The sequence below is a fragment of the Hemitrygon akajei genome, unplaced genomic scaffold (assembly GCF_048418815.1).
Source record: "Hemitrygon akajei unplaced genomic scaffold, sHemAka1.3 Scf000041, whole genome shotgun sequence".
Taxonomy (NCBI): Eukaryota; Metazoa; Chordata; class Chondrichthyes; order Myliobatiformes; family Dasyatidae; genus Hemitrygon; species Hemitrygon akajei.
In genome coordinates this window covers 6965151-6991932 of record NW_027331927.1, presented here as the reverse complement: position 1 = coordinate 6991932, position 26782 = coordinate 6965151, and the positions used below count along the sequence as shown (strand labels likewise).

General features: G+C 45.0%; 1 protein-coding gene across 1 annotated transcript; it reads right to left on the bottom strand.

Moving 5' to 3' along the window:
* Positions 1-167: 167 nt before the first annotated feature.
* Positions 168-22317, bottom strand: LOC140720348 (uncharacterized). Its single transcript, XM_073035209.1, has 7 exons — positions 22271-22317; positions 14416-14584; positions 9800-9891; positions 8029-8195; positions 5132-5303; positions 4968-5033; positions 168-799 (listed from the first exon to the last, which is right to left on the bottom strand). The coding sequence occupies exons 3-7, from the start codon at positions 9807-9809 to the stop codon at positions 168-170; spliced, it is 1047 nt and encodes a 348-aa protein (XP_072891310.1). The 5' UTR covers positions 9810-9891; positions 14416-14584; positions 22271-22317.
* Positions 22318-26782: the final 4465 nt, after the last annotated feature.

Below are 26782 nucleotides of genomic sequence, written 5' to 3'. Positions count from 1 at the left end.
CCTTCCGTTCCTCACCAACAAATCCCAGGATTTCAGCCCAGACACTGATGTCTGCCTTTTGCAATAAATGTAACCCAGTGGGGCGGGTGGTCACCAGCACTGAACACCCTGGGAGCACCTTGCCCTGGATTAAACTATACACAATATCAGACACGTTGCACTTGAATTCAGGATCTGTGTACTGTGATTCTGTGTCTCTCAGAAACATCAGCAAAGTTGATTTTGTCCTTGAATTCATCCAATCCGTCGAATATGAACAGCAGTCCCTCTGTGTGTTTCCAGGCCTCTCCCAGGATATTCCCAAAGTAGGGGTAATGATGCAGAATCAGTTCTTTCAGGTTTATTCTGCAGTTAATGGTGTTTAAATCCCGGAATTTGAAACTGAAGACAAACTGGAATTGTTGGTACATCTTCCCCGCGGCCCAATCATATACAATCTTTTGTACCATTGTTGTTTTCCCGATCCCCGGGACTCCAGCCACTGCTGCGGACATCCCGGATTTGTTTCCAAAGAAAGGTCTTTTCAATTTTTGAACAAAGCTCTTCTTGAATAACTGTTCAGTCCGGATTTTTTCCAGCTTACCACGGAGATCTTTTTCTCTCCACTCCTCGTGGTCTCTGCCTCTTGCCAGCAGCTCATGTTCCACCAGTGTCCGATCTCGAACAGTAGAAATGACCGTGAGCTCAGCGTATTGATCAACCAGCTGGAAAACCTTCACCTTCTCCCTCATCAGGATCGTTTTCACTCTCAGTTTTTCAGTCTGTGTCCGCAGAGTCTCCTTGTGTTTCCTTCGAACATCTTATGACGGAAAGAAATAGGTTGTCAATCCCTGATCTGATGAACATGGAGCTCACAACATATTTTATTTAATAAAAAAACTACTCGTTAAAGACACTGTTTGTGTGAAATCGGGTGATCAGAGATTACAGTGTCTGAAAATGAACGACGGCCCAGAAACATTTCTGATCTAACTCAGATCACTGCTGTTTCACTGCTTTCACTGCTCAGCTTCTGCTGAACTGTGCAACCCTGCAGAGGGTAACAGTGGGGGGTGAGGGGGGCATTTACGTGCTCTACTGACTTTTACTTCTCTCACAATAGACCCCACGTTCTTGACACTCCTTTAGGATGAAGCTGTCAGTACTGAGCCACAGAAAAGGAACAGAATTTCTGTTTCCTTTTCCAGTCTGAGCCAGTCACAATGTAACACACCCCGCACTGGTCTACAGTTTCTTATTCTCCGAGGAGCCGGTACATGAACTCAGGCAATTCCCCGATGATGTGCGGAAGAGCAGGAAGCTGAAGAGGATGGCAGCGGTAATAGGGAACTCTAAAGTCAGGAGGGCAGGTCGGTGATTCTGTGGACACCGATGGTACTTTGCCTCTCATGTGCCATTGTCCGAAATGTTTCTGGACGCGTCCACAATATCCTGAGAAGGGAGGTTGAGCAGCCAGAAGTCGTGACAAACATTGGTAACAACGACATAGGAAGAGAAAAGGGAGGAGGTCTGGAAAACCGAACACAGGGGGTTAGGAAAAAAGCTGAGGAGCAGGACCTCAAAAGTAGTGATCTCAGGATTGCTGACTGTGCCACCCGACAGTGGCAATAGGAATAGAATGAGGTGGCAGAGCATTTGGAGCAAGGGGCAGGAATTCAGATTTCTGGATAATTGGGACCACTTCCGGGGCAGGTAGGACCAGTACAAAAGGCACGGGTTGCACGTGAATCCGATGAGGACCAATATTCTTATAGGCAGATTTACTGGAGCTGTTGGGAGTGTTTTAACCTAAAATGGCCGGGGGACTGGAACTAGGATGATAGAGCTGTGGATAAACCAGCAATTTTACAAGTAGATGATGGGTTTAACATGAATGTAAGGAAGGACAAGCCAATGACTGGGTTCAAATACAGACAGAGCAAAGTGTTAAATTGTACCACACAGACAAAATTCAAAAAGGCGCAGATGGAGAACTGAACACATTGCATGTAAATGCATGCAGCATTTAGAATAAGGTGGACGAACTCTTGGCGGAGTTAGAGATTGGTTGGTATAATGTTGTGGGCATCAATGAGTCGTGGCTGAAAGAAGACTCAGCATTTTTGTGCTTTTATGAATGATTTTCATGAGGAGGTGGAAGGGTGGTTTATTGCATTTTCAGAGATTTAGATAGATAGATAGATAGATAGATAGATAGATAGATAGATAGATAGATAGATAGATAGATAGATAGATAGATAGATAGATAGATAGATAGATAGATAGATAGATAGATAGATAGATAGATACTTTATTCATCCCCATGGGGAAATTCAACTTTTTTCCAATGTCCCATACACTTGTTGTAGCAAAACTAATTACATACAATACTTAACTCAGTAAAAAATATGATATGCATCTAAATCACTATCTCAAAAAGCATTAATAATAGCTTTTAAAAAGTTCTTAAGTCCTGGCGGTAGAATTGTAAAGCCTAATGGCATTGGGGAGTATTGACCTCTTCATCCTGTCTGAGGAGCATTGCATCGATAGTAACCTGTCGCTGAAACTGCTTCTCTGTCTCTGGATGGTGCTATGTAGAGGATGTTCAGAGTTATCCATAATTGACCGTAGCCTACTCAGCGCCCTTCGCTCAGCTACCGATGTTAAACTCTCCAGTACTTTGCCCACGACAGAGCCCGCCTTCCTTACCAGCTTATTAAGACGTGAGGCGTCCCTCTTCTTAATGCTTCCTCCCCAACACGCCACCACAAACGTCTTGTCGAAAAGACAGGCAGGAAGGCATAGTCAGTGGTGGTGTGGCCGTGTTGGTTCAAGATGGAGTCACATCTTGATAAAGAGGTTACATAGGGTTAGAGAATGTTGAATCTTTGTGGGTGGAGATAAGAAACTACAGGGGTTAAAAAAAGCTCTATGGGAATCTTATATAGGCCTGCAAATAGCGAAGTTGTGGGGTTGAGATTGCAAAGGGAGCTGGGAAAGGCGTGTCATCAAGGTGATGACATAATTCAATATGCACGGGGAATTAGAAAATCCAAAAAACTCAGGAGTCGGATCACAAGAGAGGGAATTTATTGAATACCTACTAGAGAGCGTTTTAGAGCAGCTTGTGCTTGAGATTACTCAGGAAAATTCTGTCTTTGATTGGGTGTTATGTAATAGCTCGGATCTTATAAGGGAGTTTAATGCAAAAGAACACAGAACTGGTAGTGATCATAATATGAGTGAATTCATACTGACGTTTGAGAGGGAGAAGCATAGCTTACGGTATCAGTATCGCTATGGAATAAAGCGAATTACAGAGGCACGAGAGAGAAGCTTACCCAGATAGATTGGAGAAGGATACTAGTGGAGATAACGGCAGAGCAGAGATGGTTGAAGCTTCGGGGAATAGGTCTCAAGTTGCAGGATAGATACGGCTCACGGAGGAAGAAGTTCTCAAGTGTCATGTGCAGGCAACAATGGTTGACAAAGGAAGTTAAGGACTGCATAAAAGCCAACGAAAGGCCATGCAGGAGAACAAAAGTGAGGGAAAGTTGGATGAATAGAAAACTTTTAAAATCCAACAAAACGCAACTAAAAAAGCGATAAGAAGGGAAAAGATGAAATATGAGGGCAGAAAAGCCAATAATATAAAGCAGGATAATAAACACCTTTTTCAGGAATATAAAGAGTAAAAGGGAGGTGAGAGTTGATACTGGAACACTGGAAAATGATGTCGGTGAGATAGTAATGGTGGACAAACAAATGGCAGAATAACAATGTGTGCTTTGCGTATATCTTCACTGTGGAATACGCTAGCAGCATGCGGTGGTCTGCGAGTGACAGGCAGTAGGAGTGAGTGCCATTGCTATTTTAAAAGAAAAAAGTTCTCGGCATACTGAAAGCTCTTAAGGTGCAAAGTCACCTGAGCCAGATCGACTACATCCCAGAGATCCGAGAAAGGTTGCTGAAGGGATGACGGATGGATTGGTCATGATCTTTGAAGAATCACTTGATTCAGGCATGGTCCCGGAGGACTGGAAGATTGCAATTTTCACTCTGCTCTTTAAGAAGGGGGGAAGGCAAAAGAAGGAAAATTATAGGCCAGTTAGCCAAACCTCAGCGGCTGGGATAGAGTTGGAGTCTCTTACTAAGGTTGCGGTTTCGAGGTACTTTGAGACTAATGACAAAATAAGTTAGCAATGGTTCTGTTAGATTTCACGGTGGAAGTAAGAAGCAGGCTGGACAAAGGAGAGTCATTGGATGCCATTTACTTGGATTTTCAGAAAGCATTTGATGAGGTGCCGCACACGAACCTGCTTAAGCAGATAAAAATCTATGATGTCACAGGAAAGATACTGGCACGTGATGCGGAATTGCTGACAGGCAGCAGGCAGCGAGCGGGAATAAAAGGGGCCTTTTTCTGATTGCCTCCCAGTGACTGGTGGTGTTCCTCAGGGATCAGTATTGGGACCGCTGCTTTTCAGATTGTTTGTCAATGATTTAGATGATGGAATAAATGTATTTGTGGCAAAGTTTGCGGATGATACAAAGATAGGTGGAGAGGTAGGTACAGCGATTGCAACAGGACAGAGGCCGACGGGAATGTCTGTTTATCAAACTCACAGAGGCCTCCGGGTACAGATCCCGAGATCGGGAAGGTGCCGGGTGTTGTGACAAATGCAAATTGCTTCCTGTCCTTTAGCCACAGCAACAAAAACCCATCTCCCAGACTCTGACCGTCTCTAAACAGGCCTCTAAAGACACGTGTTCAGACTCTCAGCGTGCAATAACAACAAAATCCTGTCTCCCAGACTCTGACAGTCTCTAAACAGGCCTGTAAAGACACGTGTTCAGACTCTCAGCGTGCAATAACAACAAAAACCTGTCTCCCAGACTCTGACAGTCTCTAAACAGGCCTCTAAAGAGACTTATTCAGACTCTCAGTGAAATAAAGGCTTTGAGCTTTCCAGTCCATCACTTACCTTTCAGATGCTTGGGCACTTCAGATAAACCCCGCTCAGTGTCCATGTAGGCGAACTGGCCGTCACCTGTTCAAACAGATTAACCTGCATGAAGTCTGTTCTGTGTAATACTGTAAATTCATCAGCATTTACATCTGTAACACACTGTGTATTGTTCACCGTACCTCGTTCCCGTATTTCCTTCAATATTCTGCTCAGCTTCGGTAAATGGTGATGTAGTTTCACAAAGGATTCCCACATCACCCTCCGGGCCCCGGAGCCCTTCTCCATCACCAGATCCAGGAGGAGTTTGGAAGCGCCCGATCGGTTTCCCTTCTCCGCGAGCTCAGTCACGCTCTGTAATGAACAATGGGAAATATATTGAGGAGCGGAGGGATGGGTAGAAATCTACCCTGGACATGGACTGACCCAGCACATTCTGCTCGCCACAGATCACTAACAGCCATTGAAGTGTTTGTTGCAGGAGAGAGATTTTAAAAGAAGTTAGCATGGCCAGTGATGACTTTCTGAATGCCACAGATTGCGATGTACTTATCCATTTGGCAAGGTTTAAAAGGAGCAGACATGGTGTGAGTGAGCCAGAGATAGAGTAGGTTATTGAGGCTTTGTGTCAGAGAGTGTTCAGTGAGGAGAGGCGGAGGATTTAGGTAGATTTTGGGTAATATTTCCCTTCTTTTTTTCACGGTTAGTACAGTGGGAATGCCAGGCAGGATAGTGGGATGCTCTTCCTACTGGGTGCGGCAAGTCAGGGAGACCTCCAGTGTCCCTGACAACTGCACTTTCGGGAATTTCATCCAGCTGCAGCTTCTTACAGTCTGTGCTGAGGAATTGGAGCTGCAGCTGGATGAACCCGGGATCACTCGGGAGGCTGAGGTTGACTGACAGACTGTACAGGGAGGGAGCTGGACGCAGGACACAGGCAACTGGGTGACGTCAGCGGGGTAAGGGAACAGGACACAGGCAACTGGGTGACGTCAGCGGGGGAGGCGGGGGTATGGGTAAGAAGAGGATAGACAGCCACTGCAGGAAACCCCTCTACAACAGGTATATGGCTTTCTGTTTCGGGGTATTGCCTAGCAGAGGAAAGCCACGGTGATTATGCCTCTGGCTTTGAGTTTGTCTTTGTGACTCAGAAGGGATGAGAAGTGCTGAGCTGCACTGACAGGGGGAGTTCAATGTCAGGAGAACAGACTGGAGATTCTATTTACGAGAACAGGATTTTTGGATGGTGTCTTGCCAAGGTCAGTGATATCTCGTATCGACTCTGAAACTTTCTTAAGGGCAGAATGAGCAGGTCTTGGTCCACGTTGGTACCAATGACAAGAGTAGGAAGTGCGATGAGATCCTGCAAAGTTTCTAGAAATTTTTATCGAAGGTAGATGGCGTTGTAAAGCTTTTTGGACATGGGGCTTCATAAATCAAAATATTGAATACAGAAGTTGGGATATTATGTCGAAGTTGATGTTGCAGAAGCTAATTTGAAGCAATGTGTACACCTACCTCCGGGAAGGATATCAATAAGATTGAACGAATGCAGAATAAAATACAAATTGTTGCCAGGAGTTAAGGATCTGAGATATAGAGGAAGTGTGAATAGGTTAGGACATTATTCCATAGAGTGTAGGAGGAACAGGAGAGATGTGAAAGAGGTATACACGTTTATAAAAGGTATAGAGAGAGTTAGAGCGAAAATGCATTTATTACTGAGGTTGGGTGGGACTGGAATTAGAGATCATAGGGTAATGATGACAGGTGAAAGGCAATATGAGAGGGAACTTGTTCACTCAGAGGTTGCTGAAGAGCGTGGAACGTGCTGCCATCTTAATTAGTCGATGTACATTCGAGTTGATTATTTAAGATTGGATAAGTTCATTCAATGGGGGAGTTTTGGATGTCTCCAGTCCAGGTTCAGATCAATGGGACTAAGCAGATAATAGGTCGGTGTGGTCTGGATGGGCAGAAGAGCCTGTTGCTGTACTGTAGGGTTTGATGACTATGACTAGGTGAAACTATGGCCGGGTCCCTGTTGATTTTCGCTAGGGTAATCCCTGGTGAACCGCAGCAGCTTCACCCTTCACTGCCAGGCTCCATGAGGGGTCCAGTGCCAGCCAACAGCTGGAAACTGGCAGTGAGGAGCAGTCAACAAACTCAGGCCTATTGTGCGTGTGTGACAGACCAAAGCCAACAGCTGGAAACTGGCAGTGAGGAGCAGCCAGCAAACTCAGGACTATTGTGCATGTGTGACAGACCAAAGCCGACTGGTGGGAATGTTGAGTAAGAAGTTTGGACTGAAATTGTCAGGTGCCTCACGTGGAATGTCGTGTTCAGTATGGTGTCTGGCTCTTCACTAATATTCATTCTGGGTGGCAATAGGTGAAAGCACTCCAGTAGCACGAGGACCATTGGAAAGCTGTTTCTTTGTAATTCTATGTTAGCTGTAGATGTTTAGAATATTTTCAGTGGCACTAATGTTGCACTTCCCATGTTAACAGTAAATGCTGTGGTAATTACAAATTCAAACTGAATGTCACAAGGAACAAAAGGTAACAGAACCATGAGGCATGTTGGGATATTGATCAAAATAAGAGTCAGCAGTTCAAATGAGAGACGATAGTCAGTGTTGCCTGAGTTGAAAATGGAGTTGAAGGTAGACTGAGAATGAGCTGAGAAATAAGTCACTATATATTTGATTTGTGGGAAACCCGTGGGTCATCAGGAGAACACATTGATGAATGGCCACTAAGGTCGAACATTGGGAACATGGTGTGATGTCAGAGTTTTCTGTCCACTTGCAATGTCCGTCAAGTGTCACATCACTAAATTCACCTCTCAATCATTGCCTGTATCCTAATCTGTCTATAAATGAAAGTGATCAGAAAACTGGAGAGAGGCTTGAATTGGTTAATAAAAGTTCCGTGTTTTCGCAGATGAAAACTCTTTTCTTGATGTTCACCACAAGCATTACAGGATTTTCATTGCCCAGAGGTGCCGTTAAACCGGTTCTGTCGGTCTGTGATAGATTCTGTAGAATCTACACTCAGCCTATGTTCCAACCACTTACGTGATACTCTCGCTCATTGAAATGATGATCATGAGTTAACATGAAACTGACGCCCTCCACACCCTCCTCAATCGCCTGCTCCAGTCGCTCCATGTAGAATCTCGTCAACTGGAACAGTTGGTGATCCTCACAATTTGACAGGAAGGCGGAGATGGCAGAGTTCAGATCTGTAGTTGGTCATAGAACATAAAATAGTAGATGTACCATGCGTATGCGGGCACAATGCCAATTTAAACCAATCCCATCTACAGGAACATGGTCAATATCCCTCCGTTCCCAGCCTACTCATGAGTTCAAACGCCTCTCAGACGCTGCAAAGTATCTGTTTCCAGTCCCTCCCTCGGCAGCTCATTCCAGACACCGATCACTCTCTGTGGAAAACTTGCATCCTAAATCCCCTTTAAACTTTACCATCTAAACTTAAACCTGTTACCTCAGGTTTTTGTGGTGAAACTCGTCTGCACCCTCTACAGACCCTCCACATCATTCTCGATTTGTGCACAATACTGAAATTGTCTCTTAACCAACGCGTATCCAGTTACAGTCTAACTTTAACAAATACCTCAACTCATCGTTAGCACACTACCAATTGTGTTGCCACCTTCAGGGAGCTATGCACATCCATCACAAGACCCGACAGTACATCAATCTTATTATCAGTCCCAACATTCACTGTGCACATTGCTCGCGAATTTGACCTCTCAAAGTGCAACTTCTCACATTTGCCTGAATTATCTGTACTTGGTGACTCTCTGTTCCTATTTCTAACTGGATTCTGAACATATTGACAACAGTCCCAAATTTATTCAACTCCTCCAACTCTGTAAATCAACGAATAAGTCCACCCAGTATATCATATGATTAACCTATTTGATTCACACACACGACGCATGGCGAAACAGTGATCCTTGCGAACACGACTGGTCACAGACCTTCAGCCAGAACAACGCTCCTCTAGTGCTGACTCCATTTTATGTACCCAAGACGACTTTGAAATCAATTTACAGATTCTCAGCCCGAAACGTTGAAGGTTATTTTTTCTCTATAGGTGCTTCCTGACCAGCTGGGTTCCTCCAGCATTTTGTACGGTGCCCTCTCCACTTATTATTTTGTTTTACTTTAATCCTATTAGCCAAGGACATTTCATTGCTTCAGTAGCCGCCCCCCCCCCCCCCACCCACCAGATTCCCTGTGTACAATTTCTCTTGTTAACTGTCTCCTGCACCCAGCCCGTCCTCCCTCAATATAACGTTCTTTAACTCGGCCAGGGGGAACAGACACCGGGAACTCTCCTCACCTCCATTGTGCAACAACCCGTTAATCTGGGGAGAATTCAACATTGCCCTTCCAAACAGAAAACACCATCTGTTTCTCTCAATGGCTGTCGGAGGCATTTCCCACATCAGGGCGTACCAAATGCTGACGGAAATTCTATCTGTTCCCTCGACTGTTACATTGCCCGCTGCTGTATTCCTGTCTGAGTGTTACCCACTCCCACCTTATTCGGGGGCTCCTTCTCCTTTCACTCAGGTGAAGATTTGTGTGGTGAGGGGAGCGATTCGACCATTCCCCTCGTTAGGTCCCTGCGCTGGAGCTGGTGAATTGTTCCAGTGCTCAAAGTCGCTTTAACAGTTGGAACAATGACCCTGTTTGATGGTACTTTCTCTCTGCCCCTTTATCGCCCAAGTTTAGCCCTCTGAATTATTGATGATTTGACTACACGTGTACCATGATGACAGAGTTTTAATAAGAAAGAGCCCAATGAACATACCAGTGTCCATTCTGACTCTGACTGACGTTGGTTGATTATCGTCTGCTGGTCTGACGTCCGGGTGGAAGAAAGCCCCACCTGCTGGCAATGACCTGAATTACACAAATAAAAAAGTATGATTCAGTTACTCTGTCCTTCAAATTTAAAACACTTTTGTAAGGTCATTGCTCACTCTCCTACATTCCAGGGAGTAAATGGAGATTGGTACAAAGACCTCCAACTGAATACAAATTTCAAAAAGATAGCAAGGAAATATAAGTAAACTTACTTAAAAGAGCGATGCACTGAAGCTGAAGAAGCCAACAGAATTGGAAAAAAAGAAGAGATCTGTTGCAGGAGATTCGAGAAATCAAAGGAACATTTCATGTAAAATGAGCATAGGTAGAGACAAAGAAGGGAAGGACCTTACAGAAGCAAAGGACATCAAAGGGAAACGGCAGGAACATACAGAAGAATTGCAGAAAGATCCAACAGCAAAGACACCTGCAATGACTCCCTCATCGATCTAGAGCCAGACATTCTGGAAAGTGAAGTCGAATTGGCGATAGAAAACATTGCCAATAATGAGGCTGCAGGATGTGACAGGATTTCAGTAAAATTGTTGAAAATTCTAAAAGGTGATGCTGTAAAAGTGTTGCATGCAATTTTCCAGCAGATCTGGGAAAATATAAACAACAATGACTTTTAGGCTGGATTAAGATCCGTTTTTATCCCAATACCCAAGAACGGAAATGTAAAGTATTGTTCAAATTACCGTAAGTTTTCACGTGCTAGAAAGGTAAAGCTAAAGATTGTGCAAGCAAGACCCTAGCAATATATGGAACACGAACTGCCAGATAGAAGCTGCTTTTAGAAGAGGCGGAGGCACCAGAGACCAAATTGCTAACCTACGCTGGATAATGGAGAAAACGCGAGAATTTCAGAAAAGTGTTTATCTATGTTTTATTGACTACTCTAAAGCCTTCAGCAGTGTCGTCCATAATAAACTATGGCAAATCCTTAAAGAAATGGGAATAACTGGACATCTGTTCTGCCTTATGAGAAATTTGTACAAAGATCAAGAAGCAACAGTTAGAACGACACAGAACAACAAACTGGTTCAAGATTTGGAAAGGAGTATGACCAGGCTGCATATTGTCACCCTGCTTATTTAATCTATATGCTGAACATATGAGGAATGCTGGTCGAGAGGACTCAAAATGTTGCAGTGAAAATTACCAGACAGAATATTAATAAATTCAGATATGCATGTAATACTATTCTAATGGCTGAAAGTGAGGAGGATCTGAAGAAGCTTCTAATGAAAGTGAAAGAACAAAGTTGAAAGCTGGCTTCTTGCTCAATATTAAGAAAACCAGCCAGTCCTATTAACTCTGTGGTAATAAATGGAAAGGAAGTGGAAGCAGAGTCGGATTTTTTCTTCCCTGGTTCAAAGATTTCTATCGATGGTAAATGTGATAACCTTTTCAAATTTATTGGGTAGGAGAGCTATTTTGTTGCATTGGAAGGATCCTAATCCACCTACTGCTTTTTTTCTGGCTCTCTTCCATTATGTTTTGTACAAACTTGGAGAAAATTAGAAGTCAGACGTTTGATACATCTTTCAAATTTGAACAAACCTGGCCACCTTTTATTCAATATTTTCATACGATCTAATTTCTTTTCTTTTCTTTTTTTTAATTTTTTTTTGTTTTTTTTTCTTTCTTTTCTTTCTTCCTCCGTGATGTTTCAGATTTGACCAGAAAGACGTTTTCTTCTTTTTTTGTAATCTTGTCCTCAGATGGAATGCCCAGTCCCCCCCCCCCCCCCCTCTTTTTTTTTGTTTTAGGTTAGTTTAGTGTTTTTTTCTCTCCTATAAATAGAACATTTCCAGTCTTTTTTTGTATGAATTGTCAAGAGGAGTTGAGGTTCTCTGTTTATATATAATAACCTAATATTATATTACACATGATTTTGACAGTGTATATCATTTTCTTTGTACGTTTATTCTATTTTGTATTTGATATAACTTCACCTCTGATTTGTATCTATTCATATAAATTTTTTAATCAATAAAGAAAGATTGAAAATGATGGTAAGTGCAGCGTATTAAACGGCGCTTACTTCTGGGGAGGGTAGTAATAGCAAATTTAGATAAAATACTGAAATGCAGAGACATAACATTGTCTGCGAAGGACCGTAGAGTCAAGTATATAGTATTTCCAGTTGTGATGTAAGGCTGTGAGAGCTGGACTATTAATAAGGCTGAATACAAATTGATCAACGCCTCTGAAGTTGGATGTTGGGGGCAAGTGTTCGTTGGACAGCAGGAAGACCCAATAAGTAATACTTGGAGAAATACGCCAGACTGCTCACTGGGAAGTTTGAAAAGCTCAATTATTTTGACCACATCATGAGGGGACAGGATTCTTTGGAGACGACTCTCATGTTCGGTAAAACAGAAGGCAAAAGGAGAGGATGACAGAGGCTACGATGGATAGATAATATTATTCAGGAAATGCCTATGCCCTTGGGGTATCTTAGAGAGGCAGTTTCCAGTAAGGAGGCTTTGTGTGCAGTAACGCTGTTGTATTTGGCTGTGTTCATGTGTTTTCATGTATGTTTTGAATGACTATTAAACTTGAACATAAATTGGACAATGATTGTATCATAAACAAAAAAAAAACGAATGACTATAGATGTTTTCAGTCAATAACAGACTTGTAAATGTTGCATTTTGTCCCTAATGCAGACAGGGAGCAACCATACTCCAAGCATCTGACCACACTGCACCCACTGGGACAGACTGCTGGCCCAAGGTGGGTCTGTTTACTCCGTTGTTTAAACCCAGACACCGCAAACAAAAGGCAGCCACCGGGTCCCTCCAGCCCACCGTGTCAGATAGTAAGATCGTGACTTGCTGTTAAAATCACCCCGACTCCGCACTTGCAGGCAACACTTTATCGGTGTCCACTAAAAATATGCTGAAGCCTTCTCCATCCTAGCTCATTCTGAGGAGATAAACCCCCTGAACTCCCACTTCAATCCGTCACCCTTACAGCTCCGCCAAATCCTTGTTAAGGGAACTCCTTAATGACGAAGCCCATATCCCCTTTGGTTGTTATGCTAAATTGGTATTTGGTGTCACCAATGAGAGACAAGTAAATCTCACGTCAGTTCACGGGAGATACCGGGCACGCGCAGCATGCTTAAATCGTATCAATGTCAGCCCGAGGGTGACGAAGCTCCGCGAGAGGGCGCGCGTGGGCAGTGGGCGGGGCGGTGAGCTGGTGCGCGTGGTGGATGGGGAGACTGTCGAGTCAGTAACAGGGAACGGGGAGCGCGTCCGTCGGTCCCGTACCGCGCTGACCAGCTCACCGATTGTGTCATGGTCGATCCGCAACCTGCTGGGATACAACATTAACACACAAATCTCGATGTATATACTTAATCGATGTATGGTTTCTTTTCAGTTGCATAATATAATTATTATGCAGAACTTATATTGGCTTACACGAATTAAACTGTCAGAACTTTTCTAATCAACACACCAAATGCATAAGTGGACCACTCGGCCCTCCGAACCTGCTGCTGATCTGATTTAAACTTTCGTTACGCATTCTCCCATGTTCATTTCGATAACACTTCAACCCCACTCTTTATAAACAAACAGAGCTTTGAATGGAATAAAAGGCTTTAATTTCTCTGGGCAGTGAGTAGAAAGAGTTCCTAACTCCCGCGATCAATACTGGCAAAAGAATAGGAGGGTGTGAGGGTGAGTGGGGAGGGGTAGGGGAAACTGTTGCTGCTTTTCACTACACTATGCCCTCTCCACAGCCAATCTTTCCACAGTCTCTCTGAACATTGCATCTACCTTTATATCAACTCCTCCATCATCTGACCCAACACGCTGCTTCCCATCCCGAAATGACTGAGTTTAAACCGACTCCGGCAGCTGTAGTAGTCCTGGCTGCAAGAACGTTCGTTCATCTCAAGTACAGGTATAACCCATGGCTTTGGTAAAGGATTAAATGGGAACATTGCAAAACCTATTTCTGCTTAATCACAGATTCATAGGTTCTGACAATTCATTGGTTGAAAAACACGATGACGACAGGGTATGTAAATTTAAATTATTGGTTGACATTTGCTAGTTCCGACTGAATTAAATGTCGTGCTGGGACATTTGGCTTCAAGAGGGTTTGCTCTTAGCAGAGGCTTGCACGACGATATACTCGAGGACAAGTATATCATTGCAGCTTGCAATAGACAGAGGGGTCAATGACATGTTGCTGTAGTTCATGGTAATTCCACATTTCTACAATCACTACAGCAGGAAACAACTGTGGCGTCTTCTGAAGGGAAAAAATTCTCAACGCATTTTGAGATTATTATGACGTAACACAGACAAGCAAGGAAACATCAGCAGTGACAAGTTTGAAATGAGCAAAGAATATGAGGAATGTGCGTGGCTTCATAGAGCTGATGCTGACAGCACATCAGTATATCTGGAATGATTGCAACTGGCATAACTGGCACTTCTAGGTTTATTCAGTCCCACTCCAGTTATTTCCTACCTTCCTTGGTACAGAAATGTAATGTCTAAAAGACCAGTTATTTGGGTAAATGAGACTCACCAAACTTTCTTCTGGCTGAATCAATGCAATCTCCGAGTCAGAATGGTTCTCTCCAGTCGGTGCTCTCAGTCCTCGGGCTGGTTAACTTGTTGCTGTTCCCTCGTTTTCAGCTGTGGTTTGCTTCCAGTTCTGGGCGTTTCTTCCAATAAACCTCTCACCGCAGGTCTAACTTTAACCAGAGAGAAAATGAAGTATGTTACTAAAACAAACGAGAACAAAGCATTAACCTGAAATTTAAATCATGAACGCTGTGTCATAATCCGAGTGAAGAAATCTGTAACTGCCCCTCACTCTTTACCAAGCCTGACACAAAAGAACAGACACAAAATTCTGGAGGAACTCATCAGGCCAGGCAACATCCGTATGTCGACTCTACTCTCTTCCATAGATGCTGCCCGGCCTGCTCGGTTAGTCCAGCAGTTTGTGTGAGTTGCTTGGATTTCCAGCATCTGAAGATTTTCTGTTGTTTGTGATGGGATACAAGGAAGTCATCATTCAGTCATGGTATAAGATACAAGTCATAATATATAGGAGTAGAATTATGTGATTAAGTCATTCTAGAATGCTCCGTAATCAATCAAGGGGGATTATTTTCCAACACCGTATTCTTCCTTCCTGCTATAATTCTCAACCTATTTAGCAATCCATAACATGAATATACTCAATGATCGCCTCCACCGCCCTTAGTGGTAACAAATTCCACAGATCAAACAACCTTTGGCTGAAGTAATTGCTTTCATCTCAGTTTTAAAGTAAAGCTTCTTTATTCTGAGGCAGCACCCTGAGTTCCCAGATTCTCCGTCTAATCCAGACACCCTCTCCATTTCCACTGTATCCAGGCTTGTTGTTATTCAGTTGATGTAAATAATCACTTCCGCCCTAACTTCACCCCCCACCCCCACCAACCCTAGATTTTGAGGGAGGGGGTTGATTTACTTTTTAGCTGGTTTGGCACACCATTGTGGCCGAAGGGCCTGTTCCTGTGATGTACTGTTCCATGTTCTGTTCTACCTTCAGCATCTTGAGTTTCTGTTTGACTCCCACTGGCAGACAGACAGGTGAGAGTAAGGGGGAATTTCCAAATGTGAATTGAATTCTGAAACCCCGGTCTATTTCTACTGGTGCAAGCACAAAACAGTGTATTTAATCACAGCCTTTACCTGTGAGGGATGGAATGGGAACTCATTCTCTGCTTTGCTTCCAAAGGAACTTCAGAACCAAACATCTGAGCACAGAACAGAAATACTCGATCAACAGCTCATAAACCCGGACACCTTAATCCCCTGATTCATTTTATCTGGGTCAAAACATGTGTGGTATCCCAAGATCCAACCTCAGAGGGTCACAGCCCGCACATCTTTTCCACATCTCATACTAGGTATTCCCAATCTCACACTGAGAGATTCACGCTACCAATATCCAGCCCCCGGAGATGTCTGCTTCATTGCGGAAGGAGAAACATACAACCGCATCTGTAAAAGCACCAACGTAAACCGAAGCACAAACAATGCCATTTACATATTCCTGGAGCTCCCGTTCCAAGATTGCATCTCAAACACCAACTCTCCCAAGGCTCTTTGCTGCCGGTAATATGCGGCAGTGTCTCAGTTAATCCCAGTTCAAAATCTTACACTCCCACACCAACCCGTGACAGAACTGGAGCCTGATGATCCTTTGTCTGGACGGGGATCAGCGGGAGATGATAGTTGCCTCCGCAGTTACATTGAGCACATTTGTTCATTATTTTATTGTTGAGTGCGGTGTGGCCCAGGTCTATGAGCCGGCACTTTCCCCGTCGTGTAACAGGAACAAAATGTTCTAAATATAAAATTGGAAATATAGCACTGGAAACTCAGTACAAGAGAATTGTTTTTGTTTCTTTTCTTGCAGAAACGATGACTAACTGCAAGATGTTTGACACCCAGAACAGAATTGCATAAATACAATCCCTACAATCTTCTTCATTCCATCCCAAACAGTAAATGCTGAAAACATCCTCGTATCTGAGGCCACTCTCTCTCTCCGTTGAGAGTCAGCAACCAGAGAGCGATAAACATGTTCAACACTCTCTGCAGCTCTGGTGAGCTGTTGCCCTGATGACGGAGGAAGTGCCTCGCAAAGATAACCGAGCGGGGAAATAACAAACTCAGTGTGACACGTTCTCGGTTTCATTGTGACAAAGATGAACTGAACATTCAGCCATTTTGTAATGGGGATACTAAAATTCCAGTGGTTGTATTCACCCTTTCTGGGTGCATTGAGTAAATTTCATGGTAGTTTCAGCTCTACAGAGCTCTCAGCAGTGCAGACGCTGGTCCAAAAATAAAATCACATTGTTGGATTCGACCTGTCGATTGTGTGTAGAAGTTTCAATTGAGATTCACAGAGCCCTTGGAGCACAGCCACAGGACTGTTAGCCCATCCACCCCGTGCCATGTTCGGTGTGGTCCCATCCCCCTGTACCCTGACCATAACCCTCTATACCTCCCTCATCCATGTACCGACTCAAAAATCTCTCAAATACTACAATTGAGCCTCCATCTCTTACTTCTGCTGGGAGCTGGTTCCGCATTCGCACCACCCTCTGAGTGAAGTAGTTCCCCCTCTGATTCCCCATAAATGTGTCACTTTTTGCCCTAAATCCATGATCTTACCCAACCTGAGGGGAAATTCCTACCTTTATTCACCCTAATTATACCATCATAGATTTCTGTATCTCTAGCGGGGGTTCCCAACCTGGGGTCCATGGACCCCTGCTTTAATTGAAGGGGCAAATGACATAAAAAAGTTGGAACCCTATATATATCCCATCATTTCTCTGTATTCCAGGTAATCAAGTTCCAACCTGTTCAACCTATCACTATAATTGCTTTCTGAAACACCAACAATGTCCGTGTAATTTTCCGTGCTCTCTTTCACGCTTATCGATATCTTTCTTCCCAGCAGCTGACCGGAACTGCACACAATTCTGCATATTTGGAAATCACGGTGTCTTTTACAACTTTAGCATTAATATCCCAACCCCTCTTCTAAATAACCTGCGTTATAAAGGTCAAGATGCCCAAAACTCTCTTTACGACTCTGGTGCTACCTAAAAGGAATTGTGGATCTGTAACATCCACGCCAGGACAATTAGGCTCCAAACAGTCATTTTCCCCAGGTAGTGAGCCTGATACACCTATACTCATAACCCACCCTCCACACCCTACCCACTACTAGTTTCCTGACAGTTCTAGGCACTTCTGTGCCTAAAGTAACTTTATGGATAGACAATCAATATCAGTCTCCATATCTTCAGATTCTCCTGTGGCTAACATCACTTTAGGGACATACAATCAAAATCAGTCTCCGTATCCCAGATTCTCCTGTGCCTGACGTCACTTTATGGACAGGCAAATATTGGCAGTCTCCGTATGTCCAGACACTCCTGTTCCTAACGTCACTTTAGGGACTTACAATCAATGTTTTAAGCTATCATACTTTATGTATTGTGTTTTGTTTATTATTGTGGTCTCTGTCATTTTGTTGTTTTTTTTTTCTCTGTGTCCTGCTTCGAACACAGAGTAACAATTATTTTGTTCTGCTATACTGGAATGACATTACGCAAGCTTGAATCCTGAGCCCTTGGAAAAATAATATGACCAACCACATTATCTATACTCCCTCTTGATTTTATAAACTCCTACAATGTCACCTCCATTCTCCTCTGGAATGAAGATCCAGCTTGGCCAACCACTTCCTATGACTCGGCCCTCTATTCCGGGCATCATTTTCAGCAATCTCGTCTGCACCATCTCCAGACTGATAATATCTGTATTACAGTAGGGTGAACACAACTGTACATAATACTCTGTGTATCCGCACCAAAAAATTGTATAACTACAATATAATGCTCATAATCCAGAACTCAATACCCTAACTGATGGCCAGCATTATTAAAGCCCTTTTGTTCACCCTCTATACTTGCACGTCCACTTTCAGTGAACTGTACTCTTTTCACCCCAGGTCGCTCTGTTCCACAACACCCGATGCCCTCCCGTTCACTATACCAGTCCTACCTAGTTGACTGTCCAAAATGCATCATCTCTCACTTGTCCAAGTTAAAAACCATTTGCCATTCCTCAGCCCATCTCAAAAACTGACCAAGATGTCTTTGAAATTCAATGTCACCTGTTGCCATAACAACCAGTCTCTCGAATTTAGTCTCCCTGTAGACCCATGGCTGTGTCGCCACCCACGGCTCTAATCTGCTAATGAAATTTGTCGACGACACCACATAGATTGGCCTCCTCTCAAGCAATAACGAGGTGGCCTACAGGGAAGAGGTCATCTCTCTGACACAGTGGTGGCAAAGTAACAACCTTCCTCTCAATATCGCAAAAACAAAGGAGCTGGTTGTGGATTACAGGAGGAATGGAGACGGGTAAACCCCTATTGACATCAGTCGATCTGGGGCTGAGATAGTGAACAGCTTTAAGTTCCTCGGCATCCCCATCACCAAGGATCTCACACTGTCTGTTCACATCAGCTGTGCGGTGAAAAAGGCACAAAAGCGCCTCAGACGGTTGAGGAAGTTCGGTATCGAATAACATAGAGCATAGAATAACACAGCACATTACAGGCCCTTCGGCCCACAATAATGTGACAACCATCAAACCCTGCCTCCCACATAACCCCCCACCTTAAATTCCTCCGTATACCTTTGTTGTCTCTTAAACTTCACTGGTATATCTGCCTCCACCACTGACTCAGGCAGTGCATTCCACGCACCAACCACTGTCTGGGTAAAATACCTTCCTCTAATATCCCCTTTGAACTTCCCTCCCCTTACCTTAAAGCCATGTCCTCTTGTACTGAGCAGTGGTGCCCTGGGGAAGAGGCGCCGGCTGTCCACTGTGTCTATTCCTCTTAATATCTTGTACACCTCTATCATGACTCCTGTCATCCTCCTACTCTCCAAAGAGTAAAGCCCTAGCTTCCTTAATATCTGATCATAATCCATACTCTCTAAATCAGGCAGCATTCTGGTAAATCTCCTCTGTACCCTTTCCAATGCTTCCACATCCTTCCTATAGTGAGGCGACCAGAACTGGACACAGTACTCCAAGTGCGGCCAAACCAGAGTTTTATAGAGCTGCATCATTACGTTACGACTCTTAAACTCTATCTTTAGTCTTATGAAAGCTAGCACCCCATAAGCTTTCTTAACTACCCTATCTGCCTGTGAGGCAACTTTCAGGGATCTCTGGACATGTACCCCCAGATCTCTCTGCTCCTCCACACTACCAAGTATCTTGCCATTTACTTTGTACTCTGCCTTGGAGTTTGTCCTTCCAAAGTGTACCATCTCACACATTTCCGGGTTGAACTCCATCTGTCACTTCTCAGCCTACTTCTGCATCCTATCAATATCTCTCTGCAATCTTCGACAATCCTCTACACTATCTACAACACCACCAACCTTTGTGTCGTCTGCAAACTTGCCAACCCACCCTTCTACCCCCACATGAAGGTCATTAATAATAATCACGAAACGTACAGGTCGCAGAACCGATCCTAGTGGGACACCACTAGTCACAACCCTCCAATCTGAATGTACTCCCTCCACCACGACCCTCTGCCTTCTGCAGGCAAGCCAATTCTGAATCCACCTGGCCAAACTTCCCTGGATCCCATGCCTTCTGTTTATCTGAATAAGCCTACCGTTTGAACTTGTCAAATGCCTTACTAGAATCTATGTAGATCACATCCACTGCACTACCCTCATCTATATGCCAAAACCCCTAATTCCGAAGAAGTTTTTTTATGGGGGCACAACTGAGAGCATCCTGACTGGCTGTATCACTGCCTGCTATGGGAACTGTACATCCCTCAGTCGCAGGACTCTGTAGACAGTGGTACGGACAGTCCAGCGTATCTGTAGTTGTGAACTTCCCATGATTTGGGACCTTTACAAGGACAGGTGTGTAAAGAGGGCCCGAAAGATCATTGGGGGCCAGAGAAACCCCAACTACAATCTATTCCAGCTGCTACCTTCCGAAAAAAAGTACCGCCGAATAAAAAACCAGGACCAACGGGCTCCGGAACAGCTCCTTCCACCAGGCCATCAGACTAGTTAACTCACGTTGATCTGTGGTAATCTATATTATATGGAATGTTCAATTTATTTTAAATTATAAATTACTTTGATTGCACATAGCACATTTAGACCGAGACGTAACGTAAAGATTTTTACTCCTCATGTATGTGAAGAATGTAAGAAATAAAGTCAATTTAATTCAATTCAATTCAAATTTGCTGATCGTGCCTTGAACATTCATGTACAAATCAATGGCATGAATAATGAATAACAGAGGTGTCGACACTGACACACACATTCCACTCGCTACAGGGCTCCATTCGCTAAAACCATCTTCAATCATCTCCCTCTGCTTCTTGTCATCGAGCCCGGTGTGAATCCACCTCGCCAGCTCCCCGTGAATCCCACGTGACCGAACCTTTCCGATCAGCTGCCATGCGGGATCTTGTTACAGACTCTATCGAAGTTCAGATGAACAACATCACTGCCCAACTTCACCCAACTCCCTAGTTAACTGTTAAATAATCTCCAAAATACTTGACAGATATGATATCCTATTGGACAGTGTTGACGGTGATTTCCTCATAACCAATGCCCAACCGCCCGAGATTTCAGCTTCACTGCAGACTGAGAAAATTCCGATCCCAGCTGTAGAATTACAAACCTGGACTGAAGCCCGTATACTGCCAGTTCCATATCATCAGAGTCACCAGCCCAATATTATCACCCATACAAAGACGCTTTGGTGCCGGCAATTTGCCGTGGTGTTCCTGCCATTTCCGATTCACAAACTAAGGTGGAATTGGAACCGAATGACCCTCTGCCGGGTCCGGTGCTCAGGCTGGTTTCCCGGTCTGTATAGAGGATGCAGATACACTCCAGCCTGACCCCAGCAGCTAAACCGAGCACATTTGATCACAATCTTCCTGCTGTGTGGGATCTTGCCCAGCAGAGCTGTCTGCCATGTTTCCTGCAGTGTAGCAGGAACAAAACGTAAAATTATGATGTAGAAAATGCTGGGAACTCGGTACATCAGACTACATCTCTGAAAGGACAAATGGTGGAAGACCCAGTTCCAGAACTGTCCAAGATGCTGCCGATCTGCTGAGAAACCCAGATAAATGAACAAGACTTAATTCTCGCATTAATAGGGCCAGACATCGGGAAACACTGTCAGCATTTCGGCAAGTCGTAGCAATGGAAAGAAGATGGAAATAAACTTCCCAGTCCCCCGAGAGGACGTGAGAGATCTGGATCTCACTGTCCCGTCTGAACGGGGGAAAGAGGGAACTACTCATACACGTGGAGGATTCAACCGAGGGTGCGATTACTCTGTTTAACCCTCTGTCTGCAAGAACACAACAGGCCTAATGGTCGCTTCCAGTGTGCTGGAAATATGTAAAACAATTATCGACCCCAGGCGTCGATCCAGGTGAATTTTGGATTCGATACCGGGCCGGGTGATGGAGGTAAAGTTCCCCAGGTACATCTTAATGGATGGGTTCAGTCTCGGCATGACCACCTCATCCCGCTCCTGGGACCAGAACACCAGCGGCTGAGCGGCGGCTCATCTCAGGCGGTTCGGTGTGAAGGTCCCATAACCCGGACCGACCAAGACAGGTTGTATCCCGGAAGCGGGACGAGGCCGCCAGTTCGAGGAAGTTAACGGGACTCTCTGCCCAACATCAGGTTCCCCTCCCCCGGAATCGGCTAAAGTACACACCGATGGGAATTTGTCGGTCGCGTTCACCCCGAGTGAACGGCCTCCATACTGACCAATGAGAACTTGATCAATTTGTCCCGCAGACAGCGATCGGTCCACCGGCTCCCCGCCGACGATCCGCTTCAACAAAGAACGGAACCAAAACCACCGCCCACTGTGAGAGCGGGGGCGGGGCCTCGGAAGCGAAAAGCGCAGATGCTGCTGATCTGCGTTTGAAATGGGAACAAGAAGTGGATCAGGCGATGGGTGAGGGTGGAGGGTCTCCCGTCCGACCCGCTGACTCCGCTCCTCGCCCCTCTCACACTGCCCGACCTACCTGCCGCATTTTACACATTATTTCATATTTACACCAGCTACATTGTTAATGTTTCCCTCTGTATCTTCCCCGTCCCCATCTCTCCACCTCCCGGTTCTCAGAGTTACGGGTTCGATTCCCATTCCTGTCCGACACACAATTCCCACCCGAAGAGGAAATGTGCAAGATTCATTGAAACGACTTCTATGTTTCTAAACACTAATTTCTATTCACATTCCTCCGGAGCCTCACTGGACAGGAACACTGAAACATTAAGCAAAAAACAGGAGGAGGTGGCCATTCAGCCCCTCAAAACATCAGCAAGATGGCGGCTGCTCTCCCATCTCAGCCACATGTTTCTCCACGATCCTCATTTCCTCGATCCCTTCGGTCCCCACACATCAGCCGGCCGCTGTTTTATGAGAAGACCATCCCTGAGACTTCATCGTCCTCCAGGAATCAGTCTGGTCAATCTCTATAACAAATACTCTCTAACCTCTTCGATAATCCTCCATGGAATTAAATATCTTCTGCAGCCCCGTGTTACCCCAACCACTCACCTCCCACCCCGTCACTATTTCCACCTTCTCACCTCCCCCTCACCTGGATCCACCTCTCACTCCCCAGCTCTTGCCCCATCCCCACGCCTCACCTCTTTTCTCTGACTATTTCCCGTCCACTCTCAGTCCAGAGGGAGGGCCTCGGCCCGAAATGTTGATGGTCCATTTCCCTCCACAGATGCTGCCCGACCCACTGAGTTCCTCCGGCAGTTTGTGCTTTGGTCTGTATAACCCGTGTTCGTATGGGGAGCGGGATTTTACACCATATTCCAGGTATAATCTCAACAAAGCCAAAATAATTACTTCAAACACGAGAAAGCCTGCAGATGCTGGAAATCCAAAGCAACAGACACAAAATGCCATGGGAATTCAGCACAACAGGCAGTATCTATGGACAAGAGTAAACAGTCGACATTTTGGACCAACAGCCTTTTTTCATTCCCAGGGAGGAGGGGATGAGATCTGAATAAAAAGATCGGGGAAGAGACAGAGGCGAGCTGGGAGGTGATAGGTGAAGTCAAGTGTTGGGCAGGTCAAGGGCTGGAGAATATAGAACTGGAGTGTTGTCAATAGGAGAAAGGGAAGGAGGGGACCCAGGGGGAAGTAAAGAGCTGGTGAGCAGAAATGAAAATTCAGAGTGGGGAATAGAAAAGTGGGTGGGGGTATTTGTTTACTGGAAGGAGAATTCAATATTCATACAGTCAGGTTGGAGGGTACGCAGATAGAATATATCCTGCTCCTCCACCCTCTGGGTGGTCTCATTCTGGCACAAGAGAAGGCTATCGGTCGAGACCTCTGAATGGGAATCCGAATTAAAATGTCTGACCACTGCGGAGTTCCCCTTGTGGCAGATGATACAGAGATGCTCGACAAAACGGTCTCCCAATTGATGGCGGGTCTCACCAGTGTAAATGTGGCCGCATCGGGAGCACCGGACACAATAGATGACCCCAGCAGGTACGCAGGTGAAGTGTTGGCTCACCTGGAAGGACTGTTTTGTGTCTGAATGGAGGTGAAGGAGGGGGTGTACGGGTAGGTGTAGCGCTTAGTCCGCTTGCGGGGCTAAGTGGCTGGAAGGAGATTAGTGAGGGGGGATGAACGAACAAGGGAATTGTGAAGGGAGTGATCCCTGTTGAAAGAACAGAGTGGGGTGGTGTTTAGTTGTAAGATCTCTTTGGAGATGGTGGAAGTTGCAGGGGCTGAAGGCGTGGTAGACAAGGACAAGAGGAACTCCATCACTAGGAGGGCGGTGGGAAGGGGTGAGCACGGACGTACTAGAAATAGGGGTGATGCGGGTGAGGACAGCATCCATAGTGGGATCAAGTTCGGCGGATGCAAGAAAACTGAGAAGAGTGAACAGTATCTTAAAGATGATAGGTTGGGAAGAGGTATGGTCGAGATTATCATGAGGATCAGGAGGTTTATAATAGAAGTAGATTCAAAATCTGTCTCCAGGGATGGAGACAGAGAGAGAGAGAGAGAGAGAGAGAGAGAGAGAGAGAGAGAGAGAGAGAGAGAGAGAGAGAGAGAGAGAGAGAGAGAGAGAGAGAGAGAGATCATGAAAGGGCACGAAGATGTGAGAGATGGACCAACTTATACCAAATAGCTCTTACAATAAGTTCACTGTACCTTTGACTTCTCTCCCTACCCACTGCACCTCAGTCCCTCACCATTTAAACACACTCAGTGTTTCCGTTTCTCCGACAGAACTCGGTGATCTCACATTCCCCACACTGGGCTCCAGCTGACCTGTTGCTCCCACTCACTCCTTTTGCCTCTGTTACCCTGAACTTCTCAATAGCAGACACAGACCATAGAACAGTACAGCACAGAAACAGGCCATTCGGCCCACAATATTGTGGCAAACCAATTATATTTGTAATCAACTGTCCAACTAAACTAATTCATCCTGCCTACACAATTCCCACAATCCTTCCATTTCCCTCACGTTCACGTGCCCATCTAAATATCTCTTACAAGTTCCCATTATATTGGCCTCTGGCACCATCCTAGGCAGGACCTTCCAGCTACACCACTTTCTGTGGGAAAAAAAAAACTTGTCTCTCACACCTCCGATGAAACAACCCGACCTCAATTTAAATGCATGACGTCCGGCTTTAGACATTTCAACTCTGGGAGAAAGATATTGCCTATCTACTCTCCCTTTGCCTGTCATAATCTTATAAACGTCCATCAAGTCTCAGCCCAGCCTGCACCACACTAGAGAGACAACCCAAGTTGTGACCCAAGGTTCCTGGGAAATGGACGTGTAGAACGCTCAATTTAAATTAATTCACCCAGAGAGTGGTGGATATGTGGAATGCTCTGCCCCAGAAGGCAGTGGAGGCCAAGTCTCTGGATGCATTCAAGATAGAGTTAGATAGAGCTCTTATAAATAGCGGGGTCAAGGGATATGAGGAGAGGGCAGGAACGGGGTACTGATTGTGTATGATCAGCCATGATCACAGTGAATGGCGGTGCTGGCTAGAAGGGCCGAATGGCCTACTCCTGCACCTACTGCCTATTGTCTATTGTCTATTGAGACGCTGCTGGGCTTTCTTTGCTATGGAGCTGGTGTTGAGGGACCAGGTGAGATTCTCCGCCAGGTGAACACCAAGAAATTTGGTGCTCTTACCGATCTCTACCGAGGAGCCGTCGATGTTCAGCGGGGAGTGGTTGCTCTCCTGAAGTCAACAACCATCTCTTTTGTTTTGTTCACATTCAGAGACAGGTTGTTGGCTCTGCACCAATCCGTTAGCCGCTGCACCTCTTCTCTGTATGCTGACTGGTCGTTCTTGCTGATGAGACCCGCCACGGTCCCCTTAATATCTTGTCCCCATCCGATCCACCCAGACATCAGCATTTAATCGAGGCTACGGTTCCCAGAGTCACCAGCCTTCCATTGAGAACAGGCCCAGAGACACCAAATGCCCCAAACGTTTCATTCCCGAATCACTCTTGTGAACTTTGTAAACAACAACTCTAATGTGCACATTTCCATGTATAACAGACAATTTGGTGGCAGGATAATTCATTGAGAAAACCTCAGCCTGCACAACTCTAGAGAAACAACCAAGCTTTACAGTGAAATGATCCACGTTTCCTGGGAAATGGACTTGTGTAGAAAACTCTATTTAAATTAATTCCCCTACAGCACATGGTCTGCTCAACCTCTCGTTGTTCACCCACTGTATCCAACCACCGACCGGAAATCTGCTTTACTGCAGAAAGAGGAATATCCAGCCTCATCGGTAGAATCACAAACCTGGGCCAGAGCCAAACCCTTACACTGCCAGTTCCATAATCCTGGAGTCCCCATCCCAGGATTTTAGCCTAAGCTCCAACTTTCGGAAGACTCTTTCCTGTCGGTAATATGCTGCAGTGTCTTAGCTATTCCCAGTTCTAAAATTAACACCCCCCACCTCATTCCAAACAGAACGTGAAACTGATCAACATGTACAACAAGCTGGAGGAACTCAGCAGGGCGGGCAACATCCATGGAAACGAGCAGTCAACGTTCCGAGCCGAGACCATTCGTCGTGAGAGATAAAAATGTTGAACACTCTTTGCAGCTCTGGTGGGCTGTTACCTTGCCGAAAATATGAAATAAGGAACAACATCACATGCTCTGGGTTTCATTATGGCAAAGATAAATACTGAGTTCTCAGCCATTTTGTAATGGAGAAGCTAAAATTCCAGTGACTGTTTTA

Excerpts from the sequence above, each read along its gene's own strand:
- LOC140720348 (XM_073035209.1), bottom strand. Across the intron at positions 5,304-8,028 it reads TCAATGAGCGAGAGTATCAC|AGCGTGACTGAGCTCGCGGA; the intron begins GTAAGTGGTTGG and ends TGTTCATTACAG. Across the intron at positions 800-4,967 it reads AGTGCCCAAGCATCTGAAAG|ATGTTCGAAGGAAACACAAG; the intron begins GTAAGTGATGGA and ends TTCCGTCATAAG.